Source organism: Struthio camelus, chromosome 18, assembly GCF_040807025.1.
Source record: "Struthio camelus isolate bStrCam1 chromosome 18, bStrCam1.hap1, whole genome shotgun sequence".
In the NCBI taxonomy this organism is placed as follows: domain Eukaryota; kingdom Metazoa; phylum Chordata; class Aves; order Struthioniformes; family Struthionidae; genus Struthio; species Struthio camelus.
Window position 1 is genome coordinate 12,447,415 of NC_090959.1, and position 22,020 is coordinate 12,469,434.

The window sequence follows — 22,020 nt, forward strand, 5'->3', positions numbered from 1 at the left end:
GCATATCTTTCAAATTTATTTTAGAAATGTTTTCAAATTCAACAGGCTAATACTTTGTGCTATACAAAACACATACTCAAAGGTTTAACTTAGATATAGAACTCTTGTACGTGTGCCTCAGGTTTTCTGAAACAGAAACTATGCATGCATCTTACAGATGCAGAGTTTGTGCGTTTACAATATGTTATAGGGCAAATTGTTTCCTTGAACAAGGTCACGTTGACACTATATGCTCTTAGATCAGCAGTTATCAAAAGTTAGTAAACATAGGTTGCTAAGATCTAAGAGTTTTGAGTAATCTACCTGTTTAAAAAAAAAAAAGTGATTAAAGGTTTAAAAGTTTGAAGTATATTTAATGCTCTGGTCAGCTATCACAGTTGCATTATGACTTTCTCTAACTGCTGCTAGAAGGAAGTAATACTTTAAGAATTTAATGAGACTATGGTAGTTAGATTAATGAGAGAAATATTGTTTCTTAATGTTTGAGAACGGGGTGGTTAAATTAGGAGTTTTTGGAGTTTTTGCACCAGTAGACATTTTCTGTTAAAATATAAAATTATGTAAAGAAGTCGGATCACACTCCAGTGAATTTCCTGGATTGACAGGTGTAAAGTCATACCTAAATTATATTTTAAGAAGGGTTTTTCTAGTTTGACTAGTCTGATTCTGCAAATCAAGCCCATGGTTTTATTGTGCCTTTATTCTTTTGATTCAATTCAGAACAAAGATATGCAACAATTGTTCTGTATGATAGCAACAAAAGGTGTAAACTAAATATTGGGTTTGCTACAAAGAGAATAAGAAGATGAACATTAAAACAACACAAAGTGGAAGCTGGCAGTGCCTTACAGTGGGTTGAGTGTGGCTTAAGGAGAGATTCATTGCTAATATTGTCATCGTTAATACCTGCTAGAAACACATTAGCTTCAGTAATGGCTTTCAGAGGAACTCTCAACAAGCCCAGTGTGAACGGGCTGCATGGTTTTTTTTTCTCTGTGAAAAAGCATATTCAGCAGTAATTGGCTACAAAATAAGTCATAGAATATACATGAGACTGAGTACAGGCCTTTGGACTGAGTTTGTGAATTTCTGTAAATAAATAGGGACCAGATGGTCTTTCCTTAGGTGAAAGTTCATTTAAAATAAATTATGCTTCCAGGAAACTTGTGTGGGAAAATACACACTACAGTTTGAAGAACCTGGGAATAAGTTTGGAATAAAAAACTAGACTTTTTGGGTTCTACTGCTGACTCATTCACTGATTTGTTTTGATTTTTGGAAAGATGCTTAATCTGTAAGTCAGTTTTCCTGTAGAAAGGGAATGCTAGGTTCATACTGAAGTTTACATCTAAACTGCTCATAGACATTTCTTTATAATTTGTAGTTTCTAATCATGTAACAACATGCATTTTATTAGGTCCCATCAAAGTTCATCCCCAAAAATGGGAGTTTATGTGGATTTACTGGAATAAAATTTTTGGCTGTACTCCTGCCAAAAGTTAGTACGAGAAGACCAGTAGCTTGAAATGACTTAGCAAAATTCAGCTTTCGCCTAGTCTTTTTCTGTCTTTGCTTTCCATCCGCGTTTGGGGAAAGGGTGTAAGAGTGATCTTGTAAGACTTCTAATCCAGTGACACCGGAAGGGTTGCCATGCTACAGAAAACGCCACCGCCTGTATCCTGTTTGTTTCCCCGTGTTGCCCCAGTCTTTTCAGTCGTACAACTGAAGAGATTAATTTGTGCGTGCTGAAGAGGAAAGACCAACTCTTGCCTAGAAGAGGGCTAGATCCTAGTTCTTTTTTACTGCTGTGCTGTTCCCTGGTTTTGCTCATGCACTGTGTGGAAAGCCACTTTCTTACAGCGCGCTAGTGCTGTGTTTGGTCTACAGAGGGTCTGGAAAATGAGATACGTGTCCTGGCTGCTGCTAGGTGTTATCTCCAATCTGTGCAGATGGTTGCCAGGTTCAGGGAAGTTCATTTTCCTCAGGCTAGGTATGCTAGGGTTGAAAGGTGGCTTCTCGTGTAGTTTCCATTTGTTCCCCAGCACATTTCTCGTGTTTTCTTGTGCTAAACTTACGCAAACACCCAGAAAATGGGGATCTTGACTATTTGCCTAGCAGGATCTCTATTACTGTTATTGTTGCAGACACCCTTTTTATCAGGAGCAAAGCGTAGGCAGTGCACGAGTGATGTTACCATGCTACACAATTAAGTTAGAGGTGCAACTGGCCATGAGCCTAAACAGTGAAATGGACTGTGTTTGCAACCGGCTGTCACTTGCTTCTCTACCAGCTCTGAAATTGTAGTGTAAATTTCGTTATTCAAAATAAGCTACTCATAAGGCATACAGTAGACACCACTTTAACTTGTGCTCTTAATATTTCTTCTTAATATGTCCAGTCTGTGCTTCTGCTTTATTACTTTTATTCCAGTTAGTTCTTTCTGCAGCTGCAGGCAATAAGGAACATGGTTTTTTTTTCCGAAGTAATTAATTAATTCACTTAAAGGAGGAGTAAGAACTCCGCCCTTGTCTTTAGTAGATTATAGAGCTACTGGACTATTGACATATTGACCGTGTCGTTTTCCTTTTTATTTTTAGAGTTAACCCATTAACAGTTGTTGTTCTTTATTTTACTATAATAAGTAAAATTGATTGCTTATTTCACTGGTGAAGAGTAGTACAGTATTGTGCATATCCTTATGATATAATGCACAGAGTGAAGACTATGGCTAAAAATCTTGATGATTTCTTTCAATATTTTGAGCACTGGTTAAATGTTACTTAAGCTCAAACATTCAGTTTCATATTAAAGTAGTTATTTTCCTGAAAACGCCAGTGATCTTCAATTGAGACTTCTGCTTGCTGCAGTACCTTAAGCCTGTAGCGTCTCTCTAGACAGTCCATAACAAGTGGATATGTTGCAGGTTCAAATTTGTTGGCAAATAGGTGAGGTGATTCAATGATCCACTGTAAATCCCCTAGTCCATAAACACAAATGTCTCTGATGTAATGACCTGCAAAGACAAATTGAGGGTATATGAAAGCAGCAGAAAGCTGAATTGAATCATTTTAAAATAGACCGAAGTATCTGATAAACATGCTCTTCAAATAAATCCCCTTCTTTTCACTGAAAAATGACTAGTCAAGTTAATGCACTGGTTAATGTAATAGAGGAAAATAAGCAAATGTACAGAAACTTACAAATCCTTAAGTCCCTGAAAATATTGTTGTCAGTGTGTGGATACTGTGATGATCTTGGCAAGAATATGTCAGAAGATTTTTGGATTTGATACAGTGGAGTAATTTAGTAGAATTGCTTGCTGTTTTATTTCATATTTTCAAAATAAAATATGCATGACTGTGGAGGCACACGTAATGGGTGGTTTAAAGCATAATATGTAATTTGCAGTGAATGCTAGTCAGTTAATCAAATTCTAGTTTCATGATCAAAATTTGCCTTACCTTTGCAGCCTTTGTGTGTGGTTCCTTCTTGATCTTTCCATTTAATGGCTCGTATGTTTCCTTCCCAGTCTGCGTTTGGTGTAGCACCTGGAGCATCTTTAAAAACATAAGATTCTGATAAGATTTGTTTCTGTTTATTACAGGGATAATTTTCAGTGGCTGAAGATTTTTTTTTTTTTTTTAAGTGTAGCCATGTTAAGTATTTATTCAGATATTTAAATCATAAGAACAGATATAATTCTCAGTTTTATTGCTTTTTATTATTATTTTTGAGAGCGTGAGCTTTCATGTAGCTAAATATTTACTCTGTTTAATCAACATTTTTGTTAGCCTTGTAGCTAATCGTCTGCACCATAATATTACTTTACTGGAATCAAGCCTTTCTTAAACCATCACGAGACCTGACTGTTGAAGGGTCAGCATCAAGGCTGAAGAAATGACTTTATCTATGCAATGCATCCCCTTAAGGGTGTTGTTAGGCTCTAAAACAGAAGTCACTAGATCTCCATATCATAGACCTTCCAATACTGTTGTTCTGGGGGATTATTCATAGTATAAATAAGATACATCTTACCATTTAAACGATTCAGTGTGACCCAGTAGTGTTCATCCGGACTGTATGTGTCTCTTGACCAGTCAAGCAATTCTTTTGCACGTGCATCAGTCAATGTAAACTCTACAAATTGTTTAGTGAGTATGTAATAGGCACTACCAAAATATATGGTCAAATTATAGGGTGGTTTGGCTTTTATATTCTTTGTTGGATACACGTATGACATTCCAGAATGTACATATTCTCTGTAACTAACCTGTGTCCTGTGTTTCATGTGAAGTGGTTGGACTACCCCAGGAGTCATGTTTTTACCGTTCCATTTGCTTTTGATGTATTGTATAATGTCTTTGTTTGTTTTGATGGGATAATCTTGACCACATAAATTAATAACATAATTCCACTGAACTTTGGAATGGACTAGATCTCTCATGCAATTAATATCAGCTTGTAATCTTGAAAATCCTGCATAAACAACATTTTCTCTTTTTGAGGAAATAAAAATATTTTCAAAGCAGTTAACAATGTTTTGTACAGCAGCTTTGTAATCTTTTGGTGACTTTTCATCAATGTGTATGCAGTAAATATTCTGAGGCATATAAATAGCTCTTAGTAGCTTTACAAACATTTGCAGCTCCTTGTGAATTGTGATAATGTACGCCAATGAGAAATTTCCTTCCTCTTCAGACAGTGGTCTTGTTATAAAATGCAGACTCTTCAAAACCGTGGAGCAGTTGCAAGAAGTCTGAATGCAGCTGAGTGTTTCCGGTTGGTAGGTGTTCTGACAAAAGTTTCCAATTTGAGAGGCAACATTTTTCCCCACAAAAAGAGCTGAACAAAGTTCATCTGGGTAAAAGCCACACTCTGCTGTATCTGCAGTAAATTTTTGTTCATGTGGCTCTTCAGAAAGTGTGTTCTTTAGATAGATAAAAGTGTAGATGAACATGCAGATGGCAATGCACACTAAAAATCCTGATTTTGTTGCATCAAGTGGGCTCATTTTTTATTTTCCAGATACTGTCTTTTGGTCATAGTTTAATTAAGCATGGAGATTATCTGAAAGGAAAAGTGAGGTAAAGAGAGGAAGAGAACCTTCTTGACTTTAAAAAAAAAAAAAAAAAAAAAAGAATATGACAGTGATGCATCTATAAATGTTGCAGGTACCCTCTTTCCAGTTACTAGGAGGGACTGTGTGCCCATATGCATGCTTATGCTGTAGTATACTCAACCACTGGAAATGGTACTTGCAAGACAATAAAGCAACTTTCGTAAGATGAACTAATTAGCCAAAGAACCAGGCATGGCCTTGTCTACTTCACTGCTTGAGCAAGTGGTGCCTAGCCCATCAGATAAAACTTATTCTATCTTGAGTCAATGTGTGCTCCAATAGGTAAGTCCAGTGTCATATGTTGGCCAAGGTCCAGCTCTCGGATTAGGGAAGATGTGTGAGCAGTACACAGCTAAAGGACAGCCACTGCTGAGACTTGTTTGAGGCCTGGAAAACATAAGATTCTGCCAGAGGAGCACATTTTAGTATACTAAATCTCTGTTTTTGGGATCCTCATCTGAAGAACGTAGTTGCTCCGTACATTCCACGGTCCTTGAGTTGGACTGTAGAGTGTATCTGGTTTCTAGATAAGTGAGGCATATACATTTGTATATCTATATGTTTAGGTATATTGTATATCTGCCTATATATAAAAATAAAAGCATTTTGACTTGCTGCATTAGTCATATACTGAGTATGTGCTTTACGTGTATTCAGAGCCAATGTACTTCCCATACTGCTTGCAAGCACAAAGAGGTTCTACAGAAGCAGATACTTGGGGGAGGAGCTAATACAAGTGATGTTCCCAGATAAGGGTTATTCTTATTAGCCTCAGCCTTACTGCTGTCAGCTGCAGCTGTAGCATCCACAGGTTTGGAAGATTACGTGCATGTTATTTTTTTACCTTGTTCTCTAGTGTTGGTTCAGGAATGGTAAATATTAATGGTAAATGTTTGGCAACATTAAATGGTATAATGGTAAATGTTTGGCAACATTATGTTCCAGTTCACTATGACCAGCTGGTACTTAGCAGCAGAAAAATTATTGAATAAACAAACTGAAAAGGCGAAATTGTAATTCACAAAATACGTCCTTTGTTATCATTATAAAGTCAGCACCGCTTTCTAACTCACTTGAGATATTTTTTAGTCTCCAGCATCTTTATATTAGTGATTTTGAAAACAAACCATGTGGACAACACTCATTCCTTATTTTTATCAGACTTGCATATCCTGAGATAGAAAGTATGCTACTACCAGCATTAACATTCACAGAGAAGTGTATAATTTATGTCGGTATCAGCATTGGAGGGTTCAATTTTGTTTTTTCATGATTATCTTTTTCTTACAAATACCTTTCTTGTTGAAAAGTCAGAAGCATGACAACACAGAAGTCCTGAATCCTGGAGCTATTACATGAAGTCTTTTCCTTGAAGCATTTGATGTAGAACTTCCTAGACAAAATTCCTGGAAAGGGGAGAGAAAAGATTCCATCAGCTGTCAGTATACTTAATAGTTACGTTAAGAAAGCTTTTATTTGTAGTTTTAGAGAGTATTCATGTTCTCTTGTACTTTATACAAGTTAACTGTTAGTAGAAAAAATTGTATTTCACTTGTAAATATTTTGTGCTTTGCAGCTGTCAACATCACAACATATTTGGTATTGGCTAGGAACAGAAAACAACCAAATTCTTATAAAGCTTGTTTCTTTATATGAATACTACTGTGGTTTGAAGGCTAGAAAGAAGCAAAGATACTTTTTTCTTTCTTTCTTTTTTTTAAATGAAAATTCAGTGTATGCCTGATTTAGAAGCTTGAAAATAAAGAAGACATTTAAATTCTGAGACACAGAATTTAAAAAGTTTGAAAGTAGAAAATTTGAACCAGGAGACCAGATACTCTGTAATACTAAAATTTTAAGAACTTATTAGGCTGTTGGGAAAAAATATATTTATCTTACTGTCCTTACTGGTATGCACTGGATTTCATGCTAGAAGAATGCCTCTTTTCCACTTAGCGTTCCAGAAGGTGGATTTGTATGTTAGGTGGAAGATTCATCCATTTTGCTTCTATGTCCTGTCAACAGCGCTCTTCAGTCTGCATTGAATGCATAGGCCAAAGAAAAACATTATGAAATCAGGTCCCAGAAGAATATTTTTTTCTTAGCAGCTCCTAAGGGATACATTTACTTTGTAAACAAGCTTGATTTTGAGTCTTTCATCCATTTTAACTAAAAACTTAAGCACTCGCATCCACATCAACCTTTCAATATTGTGCAGAAAGCAGGAGAAAAAAAAATGCCTTTGAAAGGTGGAAGCAAGGATTTCCACAGTAAAAATGAAATTCGCCAGTGCTGTAGCCTGCTACCAGCTGACTAACAGAGCCCAGAATAGATTAGCATAATGGCTGTTATGTGCCCAATGGCAGAGGTTAGGAAGAGGGAGTGTCTGTTAGGGAAGCACTGATTTTTGTGGAGCTGGAGCCAGCAAAACTATTTTATTGTGAGTGAATAATTACAGAAAGGCATTGAGGTCACTCTGAATTAGTGAATGTGATGAGATCTTTATGGTCCATATCACATGGAAAGTTCATTCTTTGCATACAAATTACACTGAAGACCGCGGGCAGTTATAAAAAATATTTGGGGCTTTAGACTGCTTAGAAAATAGAGCATCTGTGCAGGATGAATGCTGTCTCTTGTTTTTTCATTAAAAACATCTCTGCGGATAGCTTGCAAAGGATAGTCCCCTAGGGAACCCAGCTATAACCTGTTTGTGTGTTACAATTACTTTTTTATTATCCATCAAATAATAGCTGCCAGGGATGTTTCAGGTGAAGTATTTGCTGTGGATTTTTCCTCTTGAACTCCATAGCATCTAGTTGGCGTGTTCTATATAGCAGTGTAAATGTATGCAAGCGCTCCACCATCAGGTAGGAAGAAACATGTCCTTCCTCAGTGTTAAAATATTTGGGGGGAAATGACTGAATGATGAAGACTTGCCTTCAAGAACAGTGTTACACATCTTTCAGCCTGGGGTTATATAATACACTACACTGTTTTCTGATGTTGAGGACCGTGCTGCCATATTTTCTCCTGCCCTTGAAGATCTTACTGTTAAGATGGTCCTCTGTCCAGGCATAACCTAGTCTATGACTATATTTAAATTGTTATTATTTTGCTAGAGCGCCCCTGTAGGTATTTAGTGGTAATAAAATATGTCTTTGAAACTCAAAGAACCTTTTCTATGGTATGGATAGGTGCTCTAAATCTAGAGTAGGAAGTTGTCTTAATTTACAGAAATGCAGAGATTAGCGTTAGACATTCTTCAAAAAATAGCCCGTTTGTAGGGATTTTCAAGCATCTTTATAACAGCTTTTGTGAGTATTATGTAATGGAAAATTGTTGGCTTAAACCTAAGCTGCTCCATCTCAATTAAAAAGGTGAACTCAAAAGAAAAGCGGAATTATGTTTATGCCTGCAAATATGCCTGTGAAATAATCAAGTTAGTTCATCAAGACCCCATTAGCTTGCAGTGTGTTTTGTAATTTGCAGCAAATCATTTTACAGTTCACTGTTTGTTCCTACCATTGAATTTTGTACTGTATCATTGCATCTCTAAATCTTCTATTTTGTCTACAGTCTTTGTATTTGCTTAATATTAATGTTCAGATAAACCTCAGTTCAAATGACTTCATAATTCAGTGAAACAAATGGCTTAAGAATACTTCATCTTCTAATAATTAAATGGTTAGAAGGCATTAGCTCCTGTATTTCCATATATTTTTATAAGTCTGTTTTTAATCTAAGGATGACAAAATATTCATGCAGGGCTTAGGGTAGACATTTTATAATTAAGTGAATACTAATTCAGTCCTCTAAAAACTTACGTGTTAAAATTGGCACTTTTTGCTGCTTTTTACTTTGATTTGCTTTTTCCTTCTGCCTGGGTAAGTCTGCTGAGTCTCCTTCTGTGTTATGACGACCATTGAGTAAAAGAAAAAAATTTATTCGTTAAACCCAATTAATACTGCCATAGAAATTTGAAATCATTCTTACTTAAAAAATACTGGATCAACATTTACGCATAAATGTGAAGCAAATTTATGAAGGTGTACCTTTTCATGTGCTTTCTTCTTTTTCTTCGTTTCTGTTTGCAGTTTTTTCTTTGCTGTATGGCATATTGACCTCATAAGAATTTAAAACAAGTACTATGATAGCTATTTAAACAGTTAAGTTATATTAACTTATAGCTTTGTAAAAAAATTAAGTTCCTTGCAAAAGAGCATAACAGGTATTTGTAAGTACTGTGATTTTTATGACACTAATAACACTTGTAGTAATATGACTACCGCAGACCTACAAAGTGAAAAAATATGGTTATTAGCCTTACTACAAATTCAGATATTTTCAAAAGTGAAAATATCGGAAGAGAAAATATTTGTTGCTCTACAAAAGTTAGAACATATTGAGCTTTAATAAAGAAAAAGCAAATGCCCGAAATTTGCAGTTCTGAAATCTAATTTAGTCGATCTTACCTTGCACAAAATTAGCCAGGAGAAGGCAGCATAATTTAATAAATAAAAAGCCCATTGTCCTTCAGCAAAATTCAGACAGCATTCTTCATTCTGTTGCTTGTGTAGAGATCTCGCATAAGTGAAAGGGGTTAAATATTAACATGAATGTTTTCATTTAAGGCTTCATCTGGCTTCCCGCAATGCTTAGCATATTTATTCTGCAGTAATGCTGTTTAGCCTCAGAAGAAATGTCCTCTGCTTCACAATAATGAGAGAAAACTTGAGCTTCTCCAAATTTTTGTAGCCACTGTTCTGAGACAGCCTTTAAAGGACTGAAATCAGTCTTTCAAATATGTAGGGAGTACATTGCTGTGATTATAAATAGTATTGCTTTACCTCAGAGGCTTTAACCTCTGTGCTGCTAAGAGAGTGTGCTAGATGCTGAGAACTGGAAAGGAAACTAACCCTCTCTCCTCCTCCTCCTCCCATTCTTCTTAACTCTTTGCCTGCTGAAACTTTCCAACTTGCTGCAAATAAGTATAGCAAAGAATTGCCTCGGGGCCTTTCTGGTGTCTGGAATCTAAGAAGAAAACGAATGAACAAGTCGTCTTAGACTGACTGTTTACTACGTTATTACTCTGATAAAGGTTTGGGAGGGGTAGTAAGTGAAAAGTTAACAGTTTAAATTTACTGGATTTATGAAGCTTTGGGGTGCTAGAAATGCTAGTAAGAAAGTTGGTATGTTTTGTACCTTCACAGATAGAAATAGAAAGCTGGTCAGAAAAAAATACAGAGAGAACCTAGAAGTGAATTAAGGCACAACTGCAGGTACTGCAGATGCAAAATTACCATTGACTTCAAAGGAAGTTCTGTAAATCATTCCTCATCTTAAGCAGTATTTTTATATGGATGCTCTAACTTTTGAGTGAAAAGTTAACGTTCTGTGAACTAGTACAGAGAAGACTTTTTCTCCTCTTCCGAAGTCATCATTCCCCCTTTGCCCCATTGCCACCCTACTCAGACGTAGAAAATGATGCTCATCAAAGCTTACGCTACCGAACTTCCAATGAGCAAACTGGAAAAGCATCTCTCCCAGAACATATGTTTAGTTAAAGATTGTTGTGTTTTGTATCTCCCTGTTAATATATCAGCTTGTGGTGGATGGGCTGGCAAATGAACAGCGATTTGGTCCCTGATTGAATAGGGCATCTGTTCAATTTGCCTTTCTAAATACTGCCCTGTTTAAAGAAGGACAATCAGGTTGTCGTGATATATGTTCTGTAATCTGGTGGGAGCTGTTTTGGAAAATTATTTGTGTTTTTATGCATTTCCTAGTAATGCTCATATTTAAGAGGCCTGGAGGAATTAGCTTACTATTTATGATTTGGGAATAGGATTTCACGTTTCTTGTAGGACATTAAACAGTAAGGAGGTAAAAACCTAGATATGAAAGCATAATTTAGCTGTTATTTATTTGTGTTAGAACTTCAGTAGTCATGGATGGGACTACATCATCTTAGACGCTATACACACAAATCTATTGTCTGTAAAAAGTAGTTTGCGGTAAGAAATAAGGTACAGACTTTGTCTTATGTTGCTGAAATTTAGAGTAGAAAAAAAGTTTTAGAATCAGAGAAATCTTCATAAAGTAAAATTTCATTATTACTAAAAGTATTTTATCCTCTAAGAAAGAGAAAAACTCTTCCCCGTGTTAAAATGACTTGAAATTTAAAAGATTGTAATTATTCTAAAAAGTAATTTCTCTATTACTTTTACTAGTTTAACTGCGAAAGATGTCATCTGTGCCTAAGCTAATATGCCTTTTACAGCTCTTAAACCATTAGAAGAGTTTGCTGTTTTTTCTTCTGTAAAGTTGATACCTATATGTAGGATACGTAAACGTATGATTATCAGATTTTGAAGACTTTTTGATTAATCCTCCTATGCATGCACACCCTTTAATTCCTTGATGCAAGTATGTTAAGCCATTTTGAATAGGCTTTTATAATTGGATCTTGAAAAGGCTTTTGCACAAAAATTATACAGTTTTTCCATTGTCTGCTTCAGTCAGCATCCTACTTTTCTACAGTTACAGCTTGAATCGTGCATAAAGATTTGCCAGCTGCTGTTTTAGTGCTTTTATCCATTGCAAATAGTGTTCAAATGTAGTCTGATATAGGGATGTCTTCTGGTGAAGACGCTGCAAAGACAAGAACTACTGCGCAGTATAAACTAGGTACAGAAAAGAAGACCGCGTGATATCTTAAGACAAACATCTGCCCCAGAAGAACTTCATCTGAAAATGCAACCTTTCTCAGTTTGCAAAACTTGAATTACTTTTTGCTTTTTATCTCAGCATTCCAAAATGTTGAGATAAAATCCCTTTTTTGCATAAAGGGAAAGTTGGGTTTTTTTAAATCGGAATTAAAACTTTGCATTCAACAGTGCTGATAATTAAAAAATATTTGATGTTCATCCAAATAATAAATAGTACCTACTGCAGTTAGTGAAACATGGGAAAATGGAGTGGGTTCTGTGTGTATAATTTGCTATAATTAAAATGTTTGGAAGGGCTTGGTCATTCCCTGTAACATAATTTGGCTGTTGTCATGGCAAGAAATTATCTGTTCCAGTGAATGAAAATAGGACACTGTCTTCATTTCCTCCTTTCTTCTAAATACTTTCCATTTCAGAACTGTTCCACCTGTGTTTTCCAGATGGCAACCCTGGGTGGTTTTCATCTAAAAGCATAAATTAAGACAAGTTGTTTGTTTGTTTGTTTTACATGTAATATTTGTTCAAGTCCTCTTACATAAACTTTTACTTGCAGGAAATGTCCACTTATTTTCAAGTGCCTGACAGAATAGGTTTTAAAAAACTATTGCAAATATTGACTTTAAGTCAGTGGCCCATAGGAGGATGTCTGTGTTTGAATCTGTATTCAGAAAACATCCAATTAGAAATGAAAGCCTAGGGCTTCTTTAGAATCAAGAAGACTACCAGTCAGTCCTACTTTTGCTTGAAGACTAATTGTCTTGATTTTCTAGTCTTCTTGCTCGCAAGGTTGGTATTTCTAACAGTAGCCTATTGGGTAGTAATAGAAAAATTTGGTCTACTCTCCTGTTTTGTGTAAAACTTACTATTTTGCCCGATTTATTTAGTATTTTAATCTCTATAACCACTGCTTTTCTTTCATAGCATCTCTGACCACTTGTATTCATACACATATCCTTTTATTTGTTTAATTCCTGCTACAAATAAATGTACAAATAAATAAACTACAACCTTTCTAAACCTTCGTTTAGAAAACGGAAGAGTAGCAACACAGGCAGCATAATCTTATTTTGCAGATTAACAGAAAGCTTTTGGATTTACTAAAAGAACTAGAAAAAGGGAAGTTGAGATCTTAGATAAGAAAATATCATCATACTCAATTTGCTGGGTTTACCAGATAATTGAAAATATGTGCAGTGAAGCCTCTGGGTATTCAACCAACAAACAAATATGAAATTACATTAAAAGAGTACATATATAATCCAGATTAATTAAATGAATGTACTTTGAAATTGTAAAATTGTGTATAGTGTTTAATAAATCAGATGAAGGAGAGTGAGATGGTCAGGCTGGATTAAGGCCCTCTGAATACTACTTTTGTGACTCACTTTTATTCCCACAGTCATCTTCTAAAAATATTAAGTTTGCCTGTTTAATTGTTGAGGGGAACATTTTTTTTTAGTTCTGCCTATTTTACACTTAGCGAAATGACATCTTTAGTCTTGTTCCTAGTCAATATAAAGGAATTACTGCTTTCAGGTGTTGTTTCTTCTATGGCTATTACCAAGCTGAAAGACAAATTCTAGAACACAGTAGCATAATGTTTGCATTTTAATCACATGCATTCATAAATTAAAAAAAAAAAGACAAAATACTTTATTTAGTTTTTTTAGTTTCAGTTTTCAGCTAGGGAACTACTCAGCAAACTTGAGTAGTTCCTAGTTAGGACTACTTTTTTTGATCTCATCACTGTACTTCTTATGCTAGAAGAATTAAGAACCCATGAGCAGAAAATATACAGTGGAACCTGAAGAGCCTAAAGAAAAAGAATCAGTTAAGAATGTCATTCACGAAGGACTGTGTGAAATAAATATGCAATTTCCATAGCCTTTTTGCCCGGAATGCTTCTGAACTTCTTTTAGACTGTGCTATGCAGATGGATATGTGAGCTGCTTGTAAATGTGGTTACCAAAGCTCACGATTCATTACTAAAATAAGTGTTTCTCCTTTCCTCGAAGAGGAATACTATCATTCGGAATTACTGTGCTCAGTGATAAAAACTACTGAGATTTTCCCCCTGATATTTTAAGTGAGCAGCTGTATTAGACTGTATTAAAAAAGAACTACTGTTGAAAAAGATGAAGAAAAGGGCAAAGGGAAGGTATGGAGAACTCCTTGGAGATTTTAAACACAGGATTACTTTTAACAAAGGTTCACCAACATAAAGATCTTGAAAAATTACTGATTTTGTCTTTTTTTGCCTTGAAGTGTGGGGTTCCTTTTCAAGAGGAAGATGTGATTATCCTTAATGGTAATAAAGAAGATGTGGAAATATTGAAGAAAAGGATGGAGGATAGAAGACTTAAAAGTAAACTAGAAAAGGTAATCTTTTTATATTGTTTGAAAACAATTGCAGTACTTCTTATCTGTAATGAAAACTTCTATTAGATCACATAGCCTTTTTTGCTAACCTTTACATATAGACTGCAGGATTTACTCAGTAACCTGCACTGTCCTTCAGTGCTAGTTTTAAAAGTAAAATTCACTCTCACAAGATTGCCCTGCTACTTCTGGTTTAAGAATGGGAGGACAATACTGTAAATCTTATGCTGTCTTTTCAGATGGTTTTCTCATTCTTCTTTTCAGTACTTTGTAACTGAATATGTAAAAGGGCTTTAAAGATGATTTGGAGATAAAATACTGCAGATCCCAGGAGATGAGTAATCAACCCCAAAAATAGTGATCACTGCACTCCATTTTTGTTAGGAAGGTAGCCCTTGCTGTAGATTAGGTCTGCCTGTGGCTTTGGCTAGAATGATCTGGAATAGTCTGAAAGGTGATTTAGTTCCCAGCTCCTTCTCTATCTACAAGATAGAGAAGAAGTACCAAAGATTGCTGAGCACTTCTGCGTCTTAATGTGACAGCACAGTTGTTTGTGGTGGCACACCAGAGGAGATTATGCTCTGGTCTTTGGACTTTTATCTGCCTTTATTGGGGGGGGGGGGGGGGGGAACCTTTTTTTGGTTAATCTCTTAGCAGGACTTGTGTATTTTGTCCTCAAGTTCTGGTGCCTTTTGCAGTACTGCCTTCCCTTGCTGCACCAAGTGATCTTTGTGCAACTAGAACCAGTCTTCACTGCTGTCAGTGCCACGATTTGTTCTAATCTGAGATCTGTCAGCTCCAGCCCCCGTACCAGAGGACAATCTCTGGTTTTGGCTCTGCTGGTGCTGCTGTTCAGACTTCTTCCTCATCTTCCCCTTTCAACTAGGGGAACAGTCTAAGTGGACCTACTGTAGCTGGAGCAGGAAATGCAAATTCCTTTTCTTTATGACCATGAGACAAAGCATAAGGACGGTATAGCCATCACTAGCATAAAAAAATTATTCAAGTTCAAATGTGTTATATATTCCATGTAGTTAAATAGATATAATATATGCATGCATACATACATATATATATATATGTGTCTGCAAATGCCTCATAATTCAGATACTAGATGCTAGAAGGTAACTTTTCTTAACAAACCTGTCCATGGTACCAACAGGTTTTTCATATACGCTCAAGAACACCAGGAGAGCCAAGTCTGCTTTTAGACTAGTAACCCTCTACCACCATCTTCTGGCTAAGCTCTGCAATAACATGATATAGCATTTGTTTCCTCAGGATTAATCATACTCTTGACAGCATGGATTCCTCTAGTTCATAAAAGATATTTAAGATATTTATTTTCATTGAATTTGTGCAGCCTTTTTGAAATATGTACACCATTCTGCATGTGTACTGAATCAGCTTTTGTGATGATAATGCCAGTGGCTGTTTTAATACATCTTTTTCAATAAGGTGTTTTACATAATCAAGGGCAGTAATGGGATTCCTGTTGTTGCTGCTGGTTATTTTATATATATATATATATGTGTGTGTGTGTGTGTGTGTGTGTGTTTGTTTGTTTTAACTTGGACACACATAAATGGACTTGGAAAATCTGGTCCGCAGATGGTTTTAAAAAATCCACATTAACTATTCTATGCACCTTTTCTTCACAAGCAAGCAAGCAAAAGATTTTTATTTTAAACTGTCTTTATTGACTACAGGTATCTGTGTCCTGTTTAATGTCTTACAGTTTAGTGTCCTGCCACGTCAGTTCAGAATATCAGATTATCTTAACGATTAAAAAAAAAAAAGAGGGGTACAGACCAAAATATCGCGTTCAGACAGCTTAATTTCAGCCTGGGCGCTTGTCTTTAAGGTGTCTTCATTGTTTCCAAGGTTATTATCTTTCCACAGGGAAATAGTTTCAAATGTGTGGAGAAGTATTATGGAAGATATAGTTCCACTGCATAAAAAACAAAAAGCAGCAAATGTATTTGATAGACACGCAGCTCCAATTTTGGCATTGTGTATCTTTTCAGTATATTACCAGTTTTCTGCTTGTATTGTTTCAGAAATCAAAGAAATGCAAGTCAGCAGAATCAACTTCTCAGCAAGATACCAGTGAAGGTAATTTCACAGCTGCAAATTATGTGTGCCCTTCTGAGTCATTAAACAGATTCATGATTTCACTTTTTTCTCTTATAGAGTCTCCAGGTCCATCAAAGGTTAAGAATGGAAAAGATTGTATCAATTCCACTTCTAGAGAAAAGAGGCAGATTATATTCACCAAAAGCTCAGGTTGGTGTTTATACTTCGATCTAACTGTGAAAAAGTTAACAAATGGTTCTGCTTTGAAAAATATTGTAAGAAAGATCCTTTTCTGGCTACTGTATACTAGAATTTTCAGAAGCTACCCTATCACTCTCTCTCTTTATGACCAAAATTGTGTTATGGTACCACAGTTTGCGTGAAGAACTTCTCAGGCTAGAACTTTGCAAATGCATAGGTATGTTTTGAGTGTAATCTTTGTACACATGAGCACAGCTATGAGAACACAGAAGGAATTTCCTTTTTGATTCTTATTTACTGACTTACATAACTTCATTCTGAAACTGATTAAACACCATGAATTGGGTCTGGAGAACACTAACATTTAAGAGTTTTTTTTAAATTATTTGCTTTAGTCTCTCCCACTTAAAAAAGAAGTTAAAGGCTGCTTTTCATTTTAACCACATTACTGTTCCTTGTGTATTCTTTTGCTTTTAGTGTATCCTTTCAGCTTTAACTTTCTCTTAAAAAAAGAGCTTTGCTTTAGTATCTCCAAAATCAACAAAATTGATTATGCTGGAAGTGTGCAAGGAATACTTTTTGTCAGATATTCCATATTCTCCCCCTGTTTGCCTGTGTCCCAGCTGGTATCCTTTGTCCTATACTTTGATTAAATGCTGCACAGAGTAGGGACTGCCTTTTTGTTTTCCTTTCATAAAACACTTAAAACAGGATATTTGCTCCTGTTTATAACTTGCAAATGCTGCAGTATCAGAGAAAACTAATAAAAACCATAGACACTTCTCAGTACAGCATTTTCTTCCACTGTGAGACAAGGCAGACTTGTTTATCTGTCATTCCAGTACTGCTGTGCTTTAAGTTGATGGGGAAAGAGATTTTTACTGGTACCGATAGTCAGGGGGTTGGTGTATTTGTTTTATTGGTAAGAAGGTAGATTAGGAGAATTAGTAGTTTCTTTTAAGTACAAATGAGGATGGGCAAAAAATCTTTTTTGGCAGTCTAGTTCAATGAAGTGCGTTAAAACGTCCCAAGCTAATGACTTTATTTTTAGTGCACCATTTTAGCTACTGATGTGCTGTGTGTCACTGTTAGCAGTGGAATATAACTGCAGGATGTGCTGATATATCTACAGTAGTCATGCAACTATGATTAAACATGGCTGTCTTTTAGTCTAATGATGGTGCCATCTCTTTAGGTAATACATATTACGTAATATCTGCGTGTCTCCAATTCCTACTGACGCTTTCGTCCAGAGCAGTAAAAATAGTTTTTTAAGGTCAGTCAGAGTTTCATGGTGAAGTACTCAATTGTGTGCGTTATAAGCACAGAAAAAGGCTATACAATTTATTTGAAGAGTTTAAGAATAGTAAAATGATAAACTTCCTATAAACTATCTGAGAAGCTGAGAGAATTTCCATTAGAAATGTCTTACCTTCCACCTACTGTCTGGTTTTATTTAAAAAATACAATAAAACTTGTCTGTCTTTTTATTTTAAAAATATTTCATTCAAGATTATTATAATTGCTTATAGGTGCTTAGGAACATAGTGATTCTAGTAATGCTTGACATTTTTCTTTTACAAGAGTGTTATGTGAAGGAAAAAATATCCCTTTTGACATGTCAGGTCATTGGCTTATGTTTCTGACAGCTGTTGTGTTGCTAAACTGGCAGGGAAAAAGGAGGAGAGAGGGGAAATAAAGAAAAATCCATGGAGAGAGGAGGAGATGGGCAGTGGAATGCAAGTAGCATAGGAATTAATTTGTGAACATGGCACCCTAAGGTTTCTGGGCTTCCAGTACACATATTAATTCTTTCTAATCCAAAGTTTGATAATTCTTTACAGACACAGATAAGTGGCATTAAGAACAACATTCTCCAAAGATAAAAAAGGTTATGATTCTTTATGACTTAACGATTATGCATGCAATTCCCATGACTGCGTGCACAAATCAGTTAAGTGCATTTTCAGACAGGCCCCCTACTAGCTATTTCCATGCAGTTGTGCCTGAATTATGCTAAATGTATAGAGTTTCTGCAGACTTCTGTGTATTTGTGTCTTTGCTCAAGAGACATGGCATGTACTTTTAAAAATACTGTCCTTTTACTTTGGAGAAGATTAAGTAGTTGGTAAGAAACAGGGTTTCTTTTTTATATAGCAGTAGATAAAAACACTGAGAGAGATGGCATCAGAAACAATGGGATGGGCATTTTCCTGTCCCAAATATAAAATGATGGAGACCATTGTTATTGCTTATAAATGACTTTGCAAAGAATAAAGGGAGTAGATAGATTCCCTGAGGATAGCATGTCACAAGTTTAGCTTTTGTCATTTGCTAGCTAATTTTCAAACAATAGTTCAGGGTGGTGGAATGCTTTCATGTTTCTTTCTTAAGACTGGAGTTCGGAGCCATTTCTGACATAAAGGAATAAATGTTGTCAGTACTGAATTGCAGTGCAAGGAGTTTCCACAAGCAGGAAAGAATCTCGCCAAGATTTCCATAATGCATTTTGAGAGCAAATTCTCTAAGCTAGGAACATGTTTTCTTTTTAGTTCCATTATGAGAAATGTTTGTGAGAGTCAGTCTTGAATAAATTTATATACTTCATTCCTGTACACATTATTTTTTAACTACTTTGATTTATCAATTTTGATTTAAATGCATTTGTCAATTGTAGGTTGTTATGCATGCTTCATTTTATTGCTTTTTCTTTAGCAGATAATGGAAGTTCATCTGTACCAGGAAAAGTCAGTAAAGGTTCTTCCAGTACCACGAAGAGATCCATTGCAGACAGTGAGGAGAAATCTGAGGCGTACAAATCTATTTTTACATCACACAGCTCAGCAAAACGCTCAAAGGAAGAGTGTTCCAACTGGATTACTCACACAGCATACTATTTCTGAAACAATGATGTGCCTGATTGTAACGTTCATTACTACTTTCCTTCCCCAAGGCTTTTTCTGTACAACTCTGATAAAGAACATCTGTTGTAATCTGATGTTATCTGGAATTATTCAGTTTGCAAGTTGTTTATAAACCTGTGAATAGCTAATGAGCTTGTGTCAGTTGCAGCTTCTATTAAATAAGAGATAGATGATCAAAATCTGTGTTCTATGAGGAAACCTCATTGTAAAATGAGAGATTATTTACATAAAATTGATTTTTTTTTTTTCTCCCCTGGGTTGATGCTGTCACTCTAGTGAGGACACTAGACAGTGTCCTCAGTAGTGGAGAGAGAGGCTAGGAGGATCTGCCTAATGTTACCTGCTATTGATATTTGCTGAAGCTGTAATTGCAGTTTTCATTCTGGTAGTCCAGAAATCTAAACTTTTTGAAACTTTCTGACAATAAGAAGAGCAATAATACTTTGTTTGTTTTGCTAGCTACCTGGGCCCTCAATAGAACGAGTATGCATTTCTTAAACGTTCTGGAGGTACATTTTCAAGTAATGTACCTCTTGATGGAATATAGGAAAGCGTAGCCATCTTCGAAATGTTTGTAAAATATTCTTATTGTACATATTATTGTAGTTTGCTTTTACTAACAGGATATATACTTGTAGATCATTATATATAAATATGGGTCCATAATTACATGGCTATTTTTCCCCAAAAAGCTTAGGGATTTTGTTGTTAGTGATATTTGTTTGTTTTAAAGTTGAAAGCATCAGGTCTAAGCTGTCCTACTTTTGTTAGAGGTTCATAATAGAGAAGAACAAAAGCATGAGCTTCCTTCCTCTTCTGCTGAAACAGTGAGGTTCTGTGTGCATGTCAGAGGAGGAATTTGCCATTCTGACCTGAATTCAGGCTTTTCAGCTTAAATGAAGAGTATGAACATTTGCACGGGGGAGGGAAAATTATGTCTTGTAACAGAACAGAATGGCAGGCAGATCTGAACTGGCTTCTTAAGGAGAAAGGATTTGGCATGAGTGTCACAGGAGTCAGAAACCCACTGGCAGCTGATGGAGGGAACCCTTCAAGGCTGAAATTAGCTTCTGTGAACGTTTCTCTCATTCTGCAGGCAACTGAAATGTGCTGCTTTCAGAACATCTGTAGTACACATTTTTTTATTTTCTGACATAAAATTCTTAACAGAAAACAACTATTTGACTTAATTTCTTGTTACAGAAAGATGCAAAGTGTGTTATATTTTCCTACAGTACCAGTTTTGCTTCTATATTGATGCCTGTTATCCTTGCAACTTTGAGTTGCATAAAATTTACTGTTGTCATATAACCATAACACTTCATGTTAAGCTGAACAGATATACAAATGTTCATTTTGCCAGTATTAGAACAGAATAACTTCTTAATTTTAGTCATCATGTGTTATCGTGGACTTTTTTTGGCCCTTTTGTTCTTAGACTTTTTCAAACACAGAAATCCTTTTAAAGTGTTAGTGTTGCATTGCAATAGTTTTGAGGCTAATAATATTTGAATCCAGTAATATCTGCATGACATGATCAGAGGGGAGGCTGGGAGCTTTTCACCTTCCTTTCTTCCTCTTTTTAAATTAAAATCTGCTTTTATAATCTTGATTCAAACTAACCAGAATAGAAGGGCAAAAAAAGGAGGCTTTCAAAACCACTGCATGATGTTACATTGTTACTTTTTTGTGTGAAAATGATTAATTATCCTCATAATTTATTTTTAAAAAAGTGTCCCAATTTATAATTGGCAATAGTTAATTGGAAATTCAAATGTGTTTATACTTGCGTGGGTGGTCTTCATGATTCAAATGTTGAATGAAACTGTGGGGATTTTATTATTATTTTGATAGATATAATTAAAAATTGGCTTGTTGTAGAATTTATGTGGTGGTAAGCATTTTTGTTTTCCAAAGATGTGAATGCACCTACACATCACATCAAACAGTTTGAGGTTTACTTGAGCTTCCAGGAAGCACTTAGTCACATTTTATATGCATGTCTAGTAATCGGCTTTGTTCTCCCTGTCTTGTATTTCTTTTTTCTTTATTATTATTCTTTATTATTTGTTAGTTACAGATAATGAATTACTGCAATAAAAGATATACAGTGGCAGTGCCTTTATTTGAAGTGTAATTCTGTTTTGACAGTACATGTTAAATTTCTAATAGTATTTTGTAGGAGTGCATTTTTCTTTTATTTAGATCACTTATAAATCTTAAGGGGAATTAACTTAATGCTTTTGGCTCAGTTGTTACTTTACTAAAGAATATGAGGAAATATAATACACAATATTACTTCCCTTTCCTTGATAATATGTTAGGTAAAATCCAGTTTGCTCACTTGGTAACAGCCTTTCCTGGTCACTGGTGCACAGTAGCGCCTCTTTTTTTGACCTTTAAAATCAGTTCATGACTGTTGTGATTTTATTAGCGAACTGATTCTTCATATACACGTAACGTTTTTATCTGGAATTGATAGTTTCTGCTACGCCACTTCGTTAGGAAAGGTTTTGTTTGGCAGTTTACCATCCTGACTTTGTGGATGGATTTCTTAAAATGTTTATGGTTTATAGAAGTGTTGTCAGTG

General features: G+C 35.5%; 2 protein-coding genes across 3 annotated transcripts in view; one reads left to right on the forward strand and one right to left on the reverse strand.

Moving 5' to 3' along the window:
• Positions 1–21,555, forward strand: part of RTF2 (replication termination factor 2) — a 30,629-nt gene extending 9,074 nt beyond the window's left edge. The window contains exons 6-9 of one of the 2 annotated variants that reach the window (XM_068912842.1): positions 14,116–14,229; positions 16,290–16,344; positions 16,423–16,515; positions 19,225–21,555. In XM_068912842.1, the coding sequence (XP_068768943.1) occupies positions 14,116–14,229; positions 16,290–16,344; positions 16,423–16,515; positions 19,225–19,409 (447 nt within the window). In that variant the 3' untranslated portion in view covers positions 19,410–21,555. Of the gene's footprint in view, positions 1–14,115; positions 14,230–16,289; positions 16,345–16,422; positions 16,516–19,221 lie in introns of both variants that reach the window. The other variant, XM_068912841.1, reaches the window with a different exon arrangement.
• LOC104150020 (beta-1,3-galactosyl-O-glycosyl-glycoprotein beta-1,6-N-acetylglucosaminyltransferase 7) lies at positions 683–10,031 on the reverse strand. The gene is made up of 7 exons (XM_009683996.2): positions 9,595–10,031; positions 8,947–9,027; positions 7,028–7,155; positions 6,414–6,525; positions 4,036–5,067; positions 3,462–3,557; positions 683–3,013 (listed from the first exon to the last, which is right to left on the reverse strand). The coding sequence occupies exons 5-7, from the start codon at positions 5,009–5,011 to the stop codon at positions 2,787–2,789; spliced, it is 1,299 nt and encodes a 432-aa protein (XP_009682291.2). The 5' UTR covers positions 5,012–5,067; positions 6,414–6,525; positions 7,028–7,155; positions 8,947–9,027; positions 9,595–10,031; the 3' UTR covers positions 683–2,786.
• Positions 21,556–22,020: the final 465 nt, after the last annotated feature.